This window comes from Chelonia mydas, chromosome 22 (genome assembly GCF_015237465.2).
Source record: "Chelonia mydas isolate rCheMyd1 chromosome 22, rCheMyd1.pri.v2, whole genome shotgun sequence".
NCBI lineage: Eukaryota > Metazoa > Chordata > Testudines > Cheloniidae > Chelonia > Chelonia mydas.
Window position 1 is genome coordinate 16,262,930 of NC_051262.2, and position 18,176 is coordinate 16,281,105.

The 18,176-nt window shown below is 40.8% G+C and overlaps 1 protein-coding gene across 6 annotated transcripts in view; it reads right to left on the reverse strand.

Annotated features, from left to right (window-relative positions):
* Nucleotides 1-11,863: 11,863 nt before the first annotated feature.
* The window catches only part of CADM1 (cell adhesion molecule 1), a 285,124-nt gene continuing 278,811 nt past the window's right edge, over nucleotides 11,864-18,176 (reverse strand). For all 6 annotated transcript variants that reach the window (XM_043533905.1, XM_037882219.2, XM_037882222.2 and 3 more), the window contains 2 exons: nucleotides 15,781-15,912; nucleotides 11,864-14,715 (listed from right to left, as the gene is read on the reverse strand). In XM_043533905.1, coding sequence (XP_043389840.1) covers nucleotides 14,597-14,715; nucleotides 15,781-15,912 — 251 coding nt within the window. In that variant the 3' untranslated portion in view covers nucleotides 11,864-14,596. The remainder of the gene's footprint in view (nucleotides 14,716-15,780; nucleotides 15,913-18,176) is intronic.

Sequence of the window (18,176 nt, forward strand, 5' to 3'; positions counted from 1 at the left end):
TTACGTGTCCCCAATGGTTTGGGGCCCTGGGAAGCTGCCGCACTTGCTACCCCATAACACTGGTCCTGGCTTTTATATGCACAAAAAACAGTGGTTGTGGCACAGGTGGGCCATGGAGTTTTAACAGCATGTTCGGGAGGCCTCAGAAGGGAAAAGGTTGAGAACCCCTGCCATAGAATCTCTATGCATAGAAATCCCATGTGCTTGAACAGTAATATAGCAGTAGGAACACACTACCAACCATCTGACCAGGATGGTGACAGTGACTGTGAAATATTCAAGGAGAAGAGAGAGGCCACAAAGACAGAAAATGCAATAATAATGGGGGATTTCAACTATCCCCACATTGACTGGAGTATGCGTCACCTCAGGAAGGGATGCAGAAATAAAAAGTTTCTAGACCCATTAAATGACTGCTTCTTGGAGCAGCTAGTCCTGGAACCCATAAGGGGAGAGGCAATTTTTGATTTAGTCCTAAGTGGAACGCAGGATCTGGGCCAAGAGGTGAATATAGCTTAAGTGTTTGGTAATAGCAACTGTAATCTAATTAAATTTAACATACTTGTAGTGGGGAAAATGCCAAAGAAACCCACTACAGTAGCATTTAACTTCAAAAAGGGAAACTACACAAAAATGAGAAAGACAAACAGAAATTAAAAGGAACAGTCACAAGGATGAAATGCTTGCAAACTGCATGAAGGCTATTTCAAAACACTGTAATAGAGGCTCAAATGAAAAGTACAACCCAAATTAAAAAAGGATAATACGAGGACCAAAGCATGCCATCATGGCTAAACAGAAGAGTAAAAGAGGCGGTTAGAGGCAAAAAGACATCCTTTAAATATTAGAAGTCAAATCCTACTGAGGAAAACAGAAAGGAGCATAAACTCTGGCAAGTCAAGTGCAAAAAGTAAGATTAGGCAGGCTAAAAAAGAATATGAAGAGCAACTAGCTAAAGTTGCAAAAATTGACAGCAACATTTATTTAACTACATCAGAAGCAGGAAGCCTGCCAGTCAGTGGGACCACTGGACAATCCAGGCGCACAAAGAGTACTCAAGGAAGACAAGGCCATTAAAGAGAACCTAAATGAATTCTTTACACTAGTCTTCACTGCAGAGGATGTAGCGGAGATCCCCAAACCCATGTCATACTTTTTAGATGACAAATCTGGGAACTGTCCCAGACCTAGGTATCATCAGAGGGTTTGGAACAAATTGATAAATTCGACAGTAATAAGTCACCAGGACCAGATGGTATTCATTCAAAACTTCTGCAGGAAGTCAAATATGAAATTGCGGAACTACTAACTGTGGTATGTAACCTATTGCTTATACCAGATGACTGAAGGATAGCTAATGTAACACTTAAGGCTCCAGAGGTGATTCTGGCCATTAAGGCTGGCAAGCCTAACTGCAGTATCAGGCAAAGAATAAAATTATCAGGGACACAGACAAAAATGATTTGTTGAGGAAGAGTCAACATGGCTTTTCTAAAGGGAAATCATACCTCTCCAATCTATTAGAATTTGTGGAAAGTGTCAACAATCATGTAGATAAGGGTGATACAGTCTATAGTGTATTTGGACTTTCAGAAAGTTTTTGACAAGGTCCCCCACCTTGGGGGATAAGAGGGAAGATTCTCTCATGGATCAGTAACTGGTTAAAAGGCAGGAAACAAAGAGTAGGAATAAGCGGTCAGTTTTCACAGTGGAGAAAAGTAAATAATGGGGTTCCCCAAGGACCTGTACTGGGACCTGTGTTGTTTAATATCTTCATATAAATGATCTGGAAAAAGGGGTGAATAATGAGGTGGTAAAATTTGCAGATGATACAGAATTACTCGTGATAGTTAAGTCCAAGGTTTACTGTGAAGAATTCCAAAGGAATCTCACTAAACTGGGTGACTGGACAACAAAATGGCACATAATGTTGATAAATGCAAAGTAATGCACACCGGAAAACAAAATCCCAACTATACATACAAAATAATGGCATCTAAATTAGCTGTTACCACTCAAGAGATACTTGGAGTCATGATGGATAGCTCTCTGATAACATCTGCTCAATGTGCAGCAGCAGTCCAAAAAATAAACAAACAAAAAACAAACCCACCCACACCTAACAACGTTAGGAACCATTAGAAAAGGAATAGGTAATAAAGCACAAAAAATAATTCCACTAAAAAAAAAAAACACACCTTGAATACTGTGTGCAGTTCTGGTCACCACATCTCAAAAAATATATTAGAATTGGAAAAGACAGAGAATAGGGCAACAAAAATGTGTAGGGGTCTGGAGCAGCTTCCATATGAGGAGAGATTAAAAAGACTGGGACTGTTCAGGTTAGAAAAGAGAGGACTAAGGGAGGATATGACCGAGGTCCATAAAATCATGACTGGTGCAGAGAAAGCGGCTAAGGACGTGTTATTTACCCCCTCACATAACACACATTTCATTTCCATTTTCATTTCAGTAGGTTTAAAACCAAAAAGGATGTATTTATTCACACAATGCAGTCACTGCATTGGGATACTGTGAAGTCCAAAAGAATAATTAGACTCAAAAAAGAATGGAGAGGTTCACGGAGGACAGGTCCATCAATAGCTATTAGCCACAATGGTCAGGGATGAAACCCTATGCTCCAGGTGTCCCTAAACCTTTGACTGTTGGAAGCTAGCACTGAACGACGGCATGGACCACTCAAATTGCCGTTCAGTTCACTCCTTCTGAATTATCTGGCTCAGAAGACAGGATACTGGGCTAGATGAACCATTGGTCTGACCCAGTATGGCCATTCTTATGTACTGGGGACATGTTAGTTTCCCTCTTTTCAAACTTCTCTCTTGTCCTCATTTAAATATCTCAAGTTTTTACCTTGCTAATGCAATGGACTCTCAACCTGGCATCAGGAAACTAGCTCTGAACATTACATTCAAGGCCTATTTTAAAATGTTTGCATAATTTTCCAAGAATAGAATATAAAAGAATCCCTGTAATACTAAAGTATGAAAAAAATGTAAAAAGGTGACATTAAGCAACTAACTCCCCCCCCCCCCCCCCAACCAACCAACCAACCAGGAGAATAAAGTTGGAAGAGAGCCCCCACAGTCAACAATGTCTCTTTACTCCACTTTGAAATAAGATTAGGGCAGCAAACATGGCTGGAAGCTGAAGCTTAAAAATCTCAAACTGGAAAGAAGATACAGATACTTAACATGGAGGGTAATTAGCCATTGAAACTGTTCATTCATCAAAGTGGTAAATTCACTCCCATTTTCTCCAGTCATTAGAGATTGGATGGCTTTCTTCAAGGTAAGTCCTACTTAAACCATGGGCTATTGGGTTTGACATTGTTTCACTGGCCCAGCTGGGAGGGATAAATCCATCCACCATGAGACTCATGGGGTGTAATTCCCTGGCCTGTGTCCTACAGGAGGTGGGAGAGATGAGAAGGAAGGAGGAATTGTCAAAGTTTGGATAAATACTAATTGGTTGCACTCATCTAGTGTTTGCCTATCCATGATGGCCTGTCGGATGTCATTAAATGGACAGGACAAACAGAACATTGGTTTCTGAAAATGACTGAGGAGGTAATGGCAGCCCCATTGGAAGTGAAGAGGTTCCGCCTGGAAGTCCAACAGCAATCTCTACCGCTGGCTTGCTAGGGGAGGAAAGACTACGGAATGAAAAGGAGACACATTCAGTATGCAGTCCAGGAGTATTGAGAATGGCCCCAGCTAGTTAAACCTTTGCAAATGAAAGCAAGATGAATGCTGAGCCGATTTAGTTCTCTGCACGGCACTGTCAGTGGTCAGGCAAATGCATAATACCATCAATTATATTCACACGTTGAAGTGAGATATTCCATGTTGACATGAATACCTTTCACACACCTCAGTCAGTGCACTGAACTCCTGTTGTCCAGGCAGACCTTCTTATATCATAGGATGTAATAAGGTATAAATCTGAAGTTGTAACTAAGTAAATCTGTGATCATTTCAAGCAACAGTTTCTGTTTGTGTTTCTTTTTCCAAACAGATGGATATTGTAGCATGAAATTGCCAAGATTAGAGGGAGCACTAGTTTAATACACATGGCTGGGGAAATAGCTGGGCCATTTGAGGAACTAAATCCAAAATCTTGGCAAAAGCCCTGCTCAGCATTCACAGAAGGTAAAACAGCCTGAGAGCAAAGCAACCGCATTTCCTTCACAGCACAGAAAAGTTGGCAAATGTAAAAATAATGAGAAAAAGCTCTGATTTGGGGAATGCTATGAATGAAGCACATATGCCCATAAATAAATCATGAACTCTCCAACATGCAACTTATTTTTTCTCACAAAAGCGATGGCTGGCAGCAGTTTCATGGAGCAGTGTACACAACTGGATTCTTAATGGGCTATTAATGTTCAATCAAACTTTTAGTGGTGGAACCCTTGAAACTGAGAAGAGGCTAAAACAAAACAGGTCTTTGTGCTTTCCCCATCTTCTGCAGCAGCCTGACTGCTCTTGTGGGCTTCTCTTTTGTAAGCCATCCACTACCTTGCTTTTGAGCACACCAAATTATTGAAAATTACTGCAGCTTGAAAGTGGCAGGATGATTGTGCTGAAGAAAAGCTGTAGCATTAATCATAGTGCCTAGCTTTCAGGGAAGAGTTCAGACTCAGGTATGCAAAGCTTTTGGAAAAAAGCAGCACATCAAAAGATTAACACAAAGCAAGACTCTCCCCACCACAATGTACACAGAAACTTAAACATTGCACAGCGGAAACAGAAGTGCAAAGGATCAGGCTGGGTATTCATAAAGTACCTACCCACTGTAGTACCTACATGCTGCACATACAAATAAGACATACAGAGCAGCCATAGTTACACCAAAGCACTGAGCAGCTCTCTAGACTCCAGGTAAACAGCAAAAATAGTGCGTAGTCTTTTTTTTTTTTTCTTCTGTAGCTATCTGAATCAGCCAGCTCAAAACACAGCTCAAAACACCCGACCTATGGAACTCCAAGGAACCAAAGAGATTCAAGGCATCAGGCAGTTTAGTGAGTTACACATGAAGCCCTTTCACCTTCTGGAGCAATGCACCTTTGCATTGTTTGCTCTGGAGATGCCCAGAATTAAAATAAATGGGGAGTAGCAGTCCAAGACCCGTGTGTTGCACATGAATGGTGGAAAATGACCTGAGAGCTCCCCATTATGCCTTCTCTCGGTGACTGATACTACACTCAAGACAAAAGAAGTCCAAATCATTTATTGTGCAATAATATGTTAAGTGCATGAGATATCAATACCTATTTATTTACTTACTTTTTGTAATCTTTAAAACATTTTAATGAATTACTTTGCCCTGTGGGAAACTATCAGAAGATGCACCCGGAGTGATGAGAGTAGAAAATGTTTTGCTGGCTCAAATTTGGCAGCTGTGCGTGCATTAAGTACTTCTGAATAGTTGGGCTTGGAATGTATTGTGAATCTCTGCCAGGTAGCATCATGGCACAAACCTGAAGGACAACAATATAAATTCAGCTCTTGTGGTTTGGAAACCACAGTGTTTCCATTTTAGCTCCTCAGATGCCTCATGCAGAGCTTAAAAAGGTGTTCTGCTTGGAGGCTATTCTGATAATTTGTCAGATTTTCTACATTTCTCTCTCACTGGGATATTTGCATGAAATCAAGATCTATGAACTTTGCTGTGTCCTACTTGAGTGCTTTGGCCACGCACACTATTATCTGAGCTGTAAGGACTACAAGGTGATGAAGACCAGACATGCTGCAATTTAATGTGATGTCACAAAGGGGATTGTGGCTTGAAGGGAACAGTAACAACAGGGGCATGCGCCTGATATGTGGTTGTAAAATACAAAGTGTTATCAATTTACAGTGTAAGTGTCTAAAACATAGGGACAGTGTTTTTAAGCAAATTTCTTTACTTTCCTTGCTTCCTACTTTTCTCCACGTTTTCCTTGTGGCATCAACAGCTCTGCTAGTCAAGTTTTTGTTCTTGCAAAGGACTGTACACTCAAAAGCACACAATCAAGAGCAGCTGTGAATGCCAGACTCTTCCTAGATTTGCAGCAACAGGCTTTGGAAGGGCAGCACAGAGAAACCACCTCAAGTATATTTCAATGTATTTATTTATGGGCAGTTCTGCCGTGCTCGTCTCTGTAGTACCTATTCAACCTACCTCCACCCCTACTTCTTTGTCCAAGCCATAAAAGATTCATGCCTCTAATTTAAATACTGCAGCTGCCTCAACCTGATTCCAGAAGAGGTGGCCTAAGGGAAATATCTGGGGAGAAATTAACATTGATTTCGTCACTAGCTGAACGGAGCCTGATTAGTGCTGAAAAGTCCCTTTCATGGCAGTACTCTTTAATCAAGTCTGGTGTCTCTAGTCAAACAGGTTTTAGGTATTAGGATTCTGCCTCTCTGAGCATGTTGCAGGTTTCAATATAATGAAATAATCAAGCCTGAAGAAAACAGAAACCAGAGCCGAATTTGGGGTGGGTATGAGGAGGGGGAAGGCGCATGTTTCCATATTCACCTACCATTACAGGATTTAAATATTTGTCTGCTATTAAAGATTCGTGCTAGACTCTCCCATCAGCAGCTCTGGAAGATTGAAATATCAATTACAGATCAATTTTCTCCTTAAGTAAACACTAATGCAGGATAAACAGTAATAGAAGATGCAATCGTAACATTGCTGACTTCAGGATGGACTTCCCGCTGCTCACAGCAAGTTTAAGCCTGGAGATTAATTAACCTAAGAAGATATCACTTAAGGAAGATTTAAGACTATCATGTTGGGAATATGAGTGAATGAGATGTCATGCATGTTAAGAGGAACGCTGCAGAAAGGATATAATGTGCTTTGATTTTCCCCAGTCTAGCTCTCGTTTTCTTCAGGACTGATTCTTTATGGCTTTAAGGATTAGATTTGTGAAACTGGACACATTTTCTTTTCATGGCTAACTGGTTGTAAAACTCTGCAGGATATCCAAGTAATTCCTGGTCATGATTGAAATAATTATATAATTATATAAATCTTTCAAAGCTGGTGCAGCCATGTCATCATCTCTGTGCAGGTATTTACTGCCAAACAATCCCCAGTGCTTTCATGTTTCACTTGTTTCATTCATTACTGGCTGTAACCTATGGATTTTACTCCCCACTCCTTTTAACTTGGTCCTGCTAGTCTTAAAGAGTACTTCAACCTCCTCACTTGTCCAGTGACATTTTGGCAGCATTAAGAGGAATCTAAATGAGTTGAAATAAAAGCTGACACCCCTCTCTAACCGTATGTTCAGTGCTCCTCAGAGGCGACGTAGCACTATGTATAGTCCATTGCACTTCTAGCACAGGGAAGGCATTCAAAAGTTGTGAGGGTTCATGTCCTGTTGGAGTTGCATTTTACAGAGGAAGGATGGTCCAGTGATTAGGTCACTGTCCTATGAACAAACTGGGGTTCAAGTCCCCCTGAGGAAGTCTCTGTGCCTCTGTTCCCGTTCTGTCCAGTGCGGGAAAATAGCCCTTCCCTTCTCATGGGGGCGTTGGGAGGATCAATATGTTACAGATTGTAAGGCGCTCAGATACTATGGTAATAGGGCATAGTCAGGCACCACAGAGAGAAGGACGTATGTTGCTCAGGTGACACTCATGTTTGTCTATAAAGAGCACATGGAAGAGTTTTAAATCCTGCTACTAAACTGCTTCCCAAGGCCAATGACAACAAAATAAGTGCTCATGCCAACAGGGATGGTGATAATTTCCCATCATCCCCTTGTATAATCCTCAACACTCTGGATCCGGTTTTGAGGTGAAGCTGGGGAAGAACTGTGCAGGATGGGGATTCAGTGCATGACAAGGGAGGGCCTGCATTTGCGAATGAGGAAATCCAGAATCCCATCTAGTAATAAAAAATTCTCATTCTGAGGAATTCAAAAGTACTTTACAAGTCACACACAGCATATTAAGATCACTCACCCACTAATGAAATACAGGAGTCATTAGGAAGGAAAGAATATAAAGATACTATAACCAGGTGAAACTGAAGGGAGAATTTAGTTGGGCAGTGTTGGAATTTGACCAGGATATGGGGTTAATGCACAATGCAAAACTTCTAGTTTTATGGAAATTCACATAAAAATGTTCACATTTTGCATTACTTTACATCCACCAAGTTTCATGATTATGCACTTTCAATTACATGGATTTTATTACACCACAAATTTGCAAACAAAAACTGACGTTCAGGTTTTTGACAGGAAAACCATCTTTGCCCCCAAAATAGAACCACCTTCATTTTGAAAACAAGCCCAACTTTGCTTAGTGAAATTTCCCACAAAGTGGGCTCATTTCTGAGTTTGTAGCAAAATGACAAGACAGTAAAGCCCTTGAGGTGTGTTTTTTTGTTTTGTTTTGTTTTTTTTGAAGTCTTGCATTTCTTCTTCCTACTTTAAACTCTCTCTCTGGGTGATCTCACCCACTTGCAGGGCTTCAATTATCAGCTTTATGCAAGATGCCTGAACATGTCCATTCCTGATTCATCTCCATTCTGCCACTTCCCTATATCAGCTTGTCTCCAACATCTCCTGGAGAGCATGCTGTAAAATCAAGTTTAACAGAACTGAACCCCTGATTCTCCCTAACTCTCCCCTCTCCTTACATTCACTGTCACTATGGGCATCCTCCCCCTAGCCCCCCACCACTCTCATTTGTAATCTGGGAGTTATCTGCCCATCTCCCTCTCCTTTGACTCACACACAGGCTGTATCCAAATCCAACCTCTTCCTGTCTCTCCCTCTTTCTGCACAAGTGAAACACTCGCTCAAGCCCTCAGTCTCCCACTGATCATTATATCCTTCTCTCTAGCATCTCTGACACCATGCTGTCCCCATAACACTCTGTTACCAAGACCTTCTTTGACCAAGATGACCACATCCCTCTCCTAGAAGCCCTGCTTCAGGCTACCCTTCCTCCCAAACTTCTGGTCTTTGCCTTTAAGGCCCTACATAACTCCTCCCATGTTGATCTGCTGCTTTTTGTTTCAGTGCCCCTCTGTCCTGCCTCAGTGTCTTCTATGTCCACTCCACACAAGCATCCTTGTGCTGCCCTCTCTGCTGTCTCCTGTGCGCAAAATGTCCTTCCTGAACGGATCTCCAAGGCCACTACCTTATCTGTACTAAATCTCTTTTGAAGACCGACCTCTCCCATAAGGACTTCAACACTAAACTAACCTTCCGATTATGGCTTTGTTGTGGGATATCTGGAGATAATTTATATATTTTAACTAAAGAAACCACTGTGTTATATTATCTAATCTCAACACTTACTACCCTGACCATTTTACTGCTACATCCTTCTCTTCCCTTCAACTTGCGTGTGTTCTTTTGCTGTGTAGATTGTAAGCTCCTCAATGCAAAGACAGTGCTATAATTTTGGAAAGCATCTAGTATCTAAAGGGCACTACCACAAACAGATAATTAATATTTAGTATACCACTAGTTAACTCTACTTCTGCAAAAAGTACCATGAGAACTTTACATAGTTTAGCTGATACAGGTTTACATGTCAGCCGAAAGACAACACCCTGCAGATAAGTATGCCCCACACCACGCTGGGGCATTGCATTCAGCATGAACTCAGAGGTAAGTAACTTTTAGTAAAGTAAGCCACCTAACTCAATTGCTGACTGCACCTCCTCCTGTACTTGGGGTCTGATTTGGAGATCACCCATTCAAGTACTGACCATAGCCTACTCCTCTGCTTAGCTTGTGTGATCTGAAAAAAACAAAGAGTATGACCGCAACATCTTCAAGAACTATGGCGTTAGATCCTTTAGCCTCTGGAATCCAAGATTCTGTGACTAATACGCGATTAACATTTAATTTCATTCATATCTAGGAGGATTTCTTCACAATACAACCAATTGCATTTATGGTATTTTCTATCCCAAAGGTTCCTACCCTTCTACATAGATCACTGAACTCACCAGTAAAATCCAGCTACCTCCCGAGCGGAACACAACAGACGTTTTACCGTGCACAGCCACATTCCATAGCAATTTAGAGGAGAAGGTGAATAAGATGGGTATCTAAATTGGCGTTGCAACAGGGATGGATTTAAAGGAGGCAGAATGTTATCGGTAATAAATTACTCTGTCAATCATTTTTCATCCAGTTCTTGAGTCAATAAATTGCAAAACGCGAACATGCCATTCTGCTCGGTGACAGCGTTCATTAGACCGTATTCTACCAACGGCTAACTGTTTGAATGCTTTTAAAAATTAAAGAGATTGAAACAGGTCTTTAAAAAAAAAAACAACAAAAACAACCAGACTTTCTTAAATTGCCCCAAAGTATGTTATCAAAGTAGCTACGGCTTCTCAGCCCACAACAGTTTTGTGCTTCTTTGTCCTTTATTATTAAATACATTAAGGGTGGGATTTTTCAAATCACCTAGGAGATTTAGGAGCACAAATCCCATTGAAATTCAATAGGACGTGTCACTTACATCACTTTGGTGCTTTTACCCACCCGAAGCGTGTGCAGGTCTGTGTGCATAATTGGATTTTAGGGAATTGGACTCCTATGGTTCTGGAGTTTTAGTGCCTGTGGTCTGGACGGGGGAAATGCGACTGCTACTGCCGTGCATAGGCTGAATCACTTCTCTCTGGCAGGCCATTTAAAAATAAAAGAAAAACCTTCCCTTTTAAATTGTGGAATTGAGTAACGCTGCTGTGGATACAGCATTCTGAAAGAAAGCATCAGGAAAACCTCTCTCCAAGGAAATGATCTCTTCTCCAGAGCAAGATTTCTCTTTTCAAACTTGCAGAAGGCTTTGAAAGACGGCACCAATTAGAGCCTGTGTGTCCCCTTAGGGCCCTAACCAACATATTGGGGAAACTCATCAGCCAAAACAATAGTGAAGACTAAACTTCCCTGCCCCAAGGAGCTGGCTTCATTTTATCCTTCTGCCAATATGGGGAAAGAATGGCTGGAGCCTTCAGAAGAGCTTTAAAAAAAAAAAAGCAATGTTGACAGCACATGTTCAGAAATAATTCAGAGCTGAAGAAACTTTAAAAACAATTCTCTTGTTTCGGGAGCAACCATCATGGTTTGGTACATCCAAAAATGAGAGATGTTTTCCTTGTTCTTCAGAATACTCATGCCGGCTTTGTGTGACGGACCCAAATACAGGGCTAGAGGTAGTACTATCTCCTCCAAACACACTGGAAATAAAGGAGTGACATCTAATCACCACTATATTTTTCAACTTTGCACAAGACGGGGTCAGAAATAAAAGGGGACTAACTCAGACATAGTACATGCCTTTGAAAGAGCATAATCGTAGTCAAACAGGGAAAAATGTCAGGCCATTGTTAGTGATAAGTTAATAAAAAAGGATGTTTAATTATGAAAATTGAAGGCATCTTTACACAAGCTATCCAAAATAATACAAGACACGTAGGTCTGTGATCACAGAAGGGACTTAAAAATACAAATCCACACAACAGCAGCATGTTCTGGCTGACTCGGCATGTTGTCTAGTTGCCCTAAATATTCCAAGGTGCTGTGGCTCTAACAAGCACTGCTGCCTTGGCCAAAGAACAGTGTTGGCTTGGATTATGATGACTGCCTAACAACCACTTGTGAGTCAGAATAAGGAGAAAGAAACAGGTCAAAAGATGGGGAGGGAGGATTAAAGAAGGCAGATTTATTTCTAGGCGGCCATAGATCTTGGGGGAAACCCACAATAATTTTTTTAATTGGAATTTCACCATAGGTGAGCCAAGAATAGGCTTCACTGCAACTAGCCACCATGGCTGTGGAGGTAAAGAGTGCAAAGTGAGATTAAAGAAGAGTTTTGTAACATTAATTTTTTTTATTAAGAAGACAGATATTTTATAGTACTTCTCTGTTTGTAAAAATGATATACATGAACCAATACAAAATGTGAATGGGAACATATGGATATGTATTTTCTTACACTGTAACATTGTCCATGGACACCTTAAAACAGAACTGGCCTAAGAGGGAAAAAGTAAAAAGGGCAGGTGAGTAAAGAACAAGCTTATTTGCCATCAGTTACACATCCTTCATCAAAGAAAAAGTAAGTTTGTTCTTTCTACACTCTTAAAAAAACCCTTATGAGCTAAACCTGTACAAAGTAATACTCAACACTACATTTCAACAGCGCACTGTATACTGAAGAAAAAAAATACATAAACCAATATCCATAATTTCCTGGGGTTTTGTTTAGTTCTCTTCCAATGTGTGGGGCCGAAAATTTTGCAATCTACCTGAGACGGAAAACACCAATCAAAACACATGAACCTGAGACATGTCAACATTGTAAGTCAAAGTTACATTGGTAACACCGCACTACTGTACACTTTCAAAACAGAAAGATGGGCTGGTCAAAAAAAACAACAACAACAACAACGCCAATTCTGTGATCAGTGTGTAAAAAAGCCTCCCCCCAAAACCTTCCAATAAAATGCTAAATGCTTCTTGCCCTTGGCTGTGGTTTGGCTATGGCCCCAGCTGGTGCTGAAGGCTCAGAAGGGAGCTTCACTTGATAAAATTTACTTTCCTTTTGTAGATTCTGAGGGAGGGGAAAAGACAAAATACTGCTCAAGAATGGATTTGGTTTTTTTCCCTTTTACATGCCAACCCGTTCCCCAAAGGCTCTTGTGTTGCAGTGGTTCTGCCAAAAAGTTAAAAAACAAAACCCACAATTTAAAAAATGCTTCCTAAAAGCTCAAGAAGTTGTAACAGATGCAAATTTTTTCCCTTAAATAAATCAGTGTAAGTTTTCTACATAATGTAACAATAATAAAAATTCATCTTTCAAACTCCAAGATTACTCACTGAACAGTTCAGTATAGATATATATATTTTTAATGCTATCTTCTCATTGTGGACTGTTATCTGTAGGTCCATCACAATTCTAATTCACATTGGTTTTTTCTTCACCTAAACATTTTATAATCTGTTTTCCTTGCAATTTTTAATGCAAATCCCCACATTTCCTTTATCAGAAAAGAAAAGAAAAAAGGCAACTTCACGTATCCAGTTTCTCCCAAGGCTTCAAATCTAAAACATTTTCAAGGTAACTTATTTTTAGTAACTGTGCACCATGACTGCATTCATGCAAGGATCAGTAATTTGTTGGCAGATGGTTCTTAAGGCTGAGGAATGAGGCCAAGGCCTAGTGTATGAAAGGTAAAGAGATAAAAAAATACAACATTTGAGTTTTGATTAAGTGACTGAAAAAGCCTACATGCTGCTATTTCCACCTGCTCTGACCTTTGCAGAACTGAGAAGCAGGGCACACCAGCATGAAAACAATAGCGACCCTTCTTCTGTCCCTCTTGCTTTGTCAAACCAAATCTTAAGGAATTAAAGTTTCACACAGTCTCTGGATGGATCTCTCAGCATGACAAATATCTGTAATATACAGTACATGCAGGCCAGATCCCACTGCCTTCCCTAACTAGCACAAAGAGAAGAAGGAGAAATAATATAAAATCTGCTCATTTAGAACTCTTTGCACACCATGAGGACTTTTCTTTTTCCAGCAAATTAGGCAGAAGTAAGGCCGATTGGGAAAGCTTGATGGAATTGTTTGGAACAGAAATAATCAGAGCAGAACTACCTCCCCCCCAGCCCTTTCCCTCCTGTGGCAACTCAAATTTGTCCACTTGCATAAAATGAACAGCCTTCATCTGTCAGTTCTGCTTAGGGCAACAACAAGGAGGATTCCTTCATGCCCCAAACTTGTCCAGACAGCATGGGGGTACCTCTACTGAGCAGTCTACAAACACAGAATTCAAGACAGATTCGATCTCACAGTGACACACCTTACTTGCAGATAACCCTGTGCAGTAATGTCTCTCCGTGGCCCACGGAGTGCATTTTCTGAGTCACAGCCTATTTTCTACTCTCCACCACTAGAAAGCATTTGAAACACGGGCAGCCGCAAACAGTTTTCATAGCTTCTCCATCCAAGCCTTTAAGACAACAGAGAAGAATGTAGTATGGATACACTGAACTGCAAACTACGAAATCTAAAGCGTGCTGGTTCTCCTCCGATGAGATTGAATTTTGAACAGAAAAATAGTGGTGTTAAAAGAAAGAAACACACTAAAAACAATCAAATCTATTCCAAGGGGTTCCAGCAGGCAATTCCAAAAGAGAACAGAAAGAGGAAAAAACAAGAAAAAAAAAACACACACACACACACACACACACCCCGCTCCTCCCATCCCAAATAAAATAAAAATAAAACAAGGCACAGAATTTTCTGCAAATGACTTAACGAAACTAAATCCAAGCTGGACTTGGCCAAAAAAATAAAACCCAAACTGAGGTGTCGAACAGCAGAGTATACTTTACAAATAACATTTTTTACACAGCCAATCCCGGACCCTCCCAGTCTGACATCTCTCCACCCATTCGTTTAAAACAAAAACAAACAAAAACAAAAAAGACACAAGCTGGTTGCAACTTCCAATATCACTGTCTCTGTCATCTAAATTGGGCCAGTAACTGTCCACGGTTGGACACCTCATTGAAACCAAGGCGGATCTAGATGAAGTACTCTTTCTTTTCTTCAGAGTTGTTCTGTCCTCCTTCTGCATTGATTATAGCTGTGTCTGCGTCCGCTGCATCATCTGCTCCTTTGGCTTCATGAGTGAAGTATGTACCTGAAAATAAAGCAGTGAGGTTCTGTGACTCATTGATGGTCTCTGCATAGATTGCTGTAACACTGCCATTTGCTTTACTGTGAAGAAGCCAGGAGAAGGGGAGAAAAAGAACAACCACCGGAAGGAAGGAGAGAAGTCTGAATCTAGGGGTTCCAGAGGCGTTACTCAAGCGTAAATAGCTGTGATAGCATGAATCAGCGAGACAGCACAATGACCTCAGAGATTAAGCTTGAGATTTTTCAATGCTGCCTCGTGGATTTAGATGCGCATTAAGTTCAATGGGAATTGTGCATCTAAATTCTGCAAGAGCTTTGAAAATGACAGTCGAGGACATTATAAAAAGGACACCAAGTAAAAAATGAACATCACAGGTTAAATAGTAGGACATTATATAATGACCCAGGGTGAGTCTCTCTCCATGACCGGGTAGATTGAGAACTACCAACAATCACGCTTCCCCCCCCACCCCTTTTAAAATGACCCATTTTGTCATTGCAATCAGAGCCTCCAGCGCCCCCACCCCCACCCCCACCCCCCAGGGGTGGGAACTTCAACAGTGACACTGGCAGCGCTCAGCAAAGTACATGGGAGGTCCCAGGAGCACATAGAACAAGTGAACATAATCAGCCTCCCACGTTGACCAAAAGGCCCTCATGCTATTATGAGTGGACTGAACAAATAACAGAATGATTTTTAAGTTACTTCATGCCATATAAGAGTGTGGAATGATATAGCCCCTCCGAGTACAAGAGTGCGCAAAAATAAATTAGTAAATTCTTAAGCATGTCATGCCCTTCCATTAGAGATGACATATCTTTCATCTATCCTTCTCTCCCAATCCTGATGCGCTTTCCCCCTTCTTCTCTGTGTCTATTGGGCTCCCCCATCTTGCTTTTAGCTTCCTCCCATCCTGTATTTCTGGGTCCTCTTCCACTATACAAGTCCCTCTGCTGTTTTTTCTGTTCTCTATCCTGCTGTGTAACAAAACACAGTGCCTTGTATCAGACCGTTACAGCTGCCACCACGCCAAGCCCTCCCAATGCTGTGTTTCAAACCTCAGCTTACCTTTATGTCTTGCAAAGTATCGCCCTAAAATGATGAGCAGGCAAAGCATTGCGAACACCACCACGGCCACGACCCCGCCGATCACCGCATGGTCCACAGCCCTTATGGACCCTTCATCACCTGCTCGAGAATCTGTCGAGAGCAGAAGAGGAATAGGAATTTGGGACTTATTACAGGGCGATTTGAAGGTTTGGCTGCAGTTGTGCCCAGGGTTGGAAAAGCTACACTTTTACTTTTAACAGGAGAGGGGTAAAGCACCGAACTATCCAGACCAGTGGTCTCAACCTATTTACCCTTGTAGGCCGCATATGCAGCTGTGTGTGTGTGTGTTATGTGGGCAGTTGTGTGCAGATTGGGCCACAGGTTGAGAACCACTGATCCCGATGGGTCAGTTCACACAAGGTGCAGACAGGCCTGGCTGATCAGCTCAAGATATTTTTCCACAATGCAGCAGCAGAGTCAGCACTAACGCATGTGGGAAGGAAAGGGAGACATGGAATCATCGGCATCTTTTGTGAGGGTCTGCCACACCTCAGTCCCCAACTTCAATTCTCCCTCCCCCGCCCCACATAAAGGGGATGATCTAACAGTTGGAGGCCAGGAAGTGCCAGTATGGTGACATCAGTTGTATGGAAATCTCAACAAGGCATTTATTTATATGAATGTTAATCCCCCAAAATTTTATTTGCATGGCGAATAAGTGATCAAGTCCTAATTTCAAAAGAAATCTAGGATTATGTGATTAAATACATTTTTGCTCAATAAATTCCATGATGCATCAAATCGCAGAACTCTCAATGCAAACCATAAAACCCTCTTCAAACACAGATAGCAAGCAATAATTGTACATTGCCTCCAACCGCTTTATTTTATTTATTTAACACCTCGCCATGCAATTAATTTTCTTTTATAAGCATCTCTCCCTTAGGATGCCAGTCCCCTAGAGAGGAATGACTTATTTGGCGGGGGAACAACTCTGAAATGAACCCAGAATGAGCTATGGCCATGTAAAATGAATGTATAGCAGTGTAAACAATTTTAATTTAAGAATGCAGCTACATCAACCCTTGCTGCAATTCTAATGGCAACCGAGATTTATAATGTAGTAAAAAACAATTATTCTCCCGTTGATTAATACATTAACATTTGGAATGGAAGCTAAACCATTGTCTCTTTTTTTTATTGAGTCAAGCACGACACCTCTATTAAAATGATTTACTACCCGTACCTTACAATTTAAGCACAGCAGCAACAGAAACGGTAAAAATCTTTTAACTTTACATGATTTGTGAAGTCATATGTGAAGGATTTACCATTTAAATCTTTCACTACAAGCAGCACATGGCCTATAAATCTGTCCCACATGCAGTTGCCCGGACACCTAAGAGAAATGCATTTCACCAGGAAGACTGAGAGTGCAAATTCAAGTCAATTTTTAAGAAAGATTTATCTCCGTCTCTCTCCAAATAACAGAGCAAATCTCTGAAGCCTCCACCTCTAATAATATTTGAAGTTTATCGATCAAGTGTACAGATCCGTGACAGCTAAAGGTAATGGTGCTCTTTTGAGCCGAAACCTGATACAATGTTTTCAGCAGGCGCTCAGGATTTACACTTTCTATCGACATTTCCAATTCTGTTCTAAGATTAAGTACTGAAGGATGTAAGTAAATAACTCGTAACCGAGAGCTCCATAAAATGCATTTTAATTAAAACAGTTTAAATTAAAAAGAAAAAAAATCTTAAAGTGTTCCTTCAAGTTGCCTTTTAAAAGTAACAGAACAAAACGGGTAGAATTTGCATAGACTATGGAATGCCTAGGTTTAATTAGGTCAAAGTAGGTGCACATTAAAGGACAAAATGAAGAGCAGCCAATTAGACAGAACCATGTTAAATAAAATCCCCTTCAGCAATATATCTAATAAGTTAAACTAAGTGTGGCAAAAAATGTTCTCCTGTTAGCCAAAAGCTTTCACTACTAGGGTAGCTCTGGCATGATATATATACAAATCATTTAACTAGGATTAGAATGTGCTAGAGAAATTTAAAAGCGTGATATGGGTTAAGACTCGGTGTTCACAACACAGTGCCTACAAACGGCAGGTATATCCATATAGGTTATTCCTTACAACTTCATGATTAGAAAAATGAAATGCAAAATTATCTCTAACATAATGACAGAGTGTATCCAAAAGGACAAAACCTAACAGGAAAGCAACCAATGAAATATTTTACTCAGTTGAAAAACCATAAATGTTGATCTCTCAATGAGGAGAATTAACTAATCTGGACCTGCCAAGGATTCCAGATCCAATCAGTTTTTCCCCTCAAGTCAACTTTTCATAGCTGGGTGGAGACAAACAGGAAGAAGATATTTACAATACAGAAGATACATGT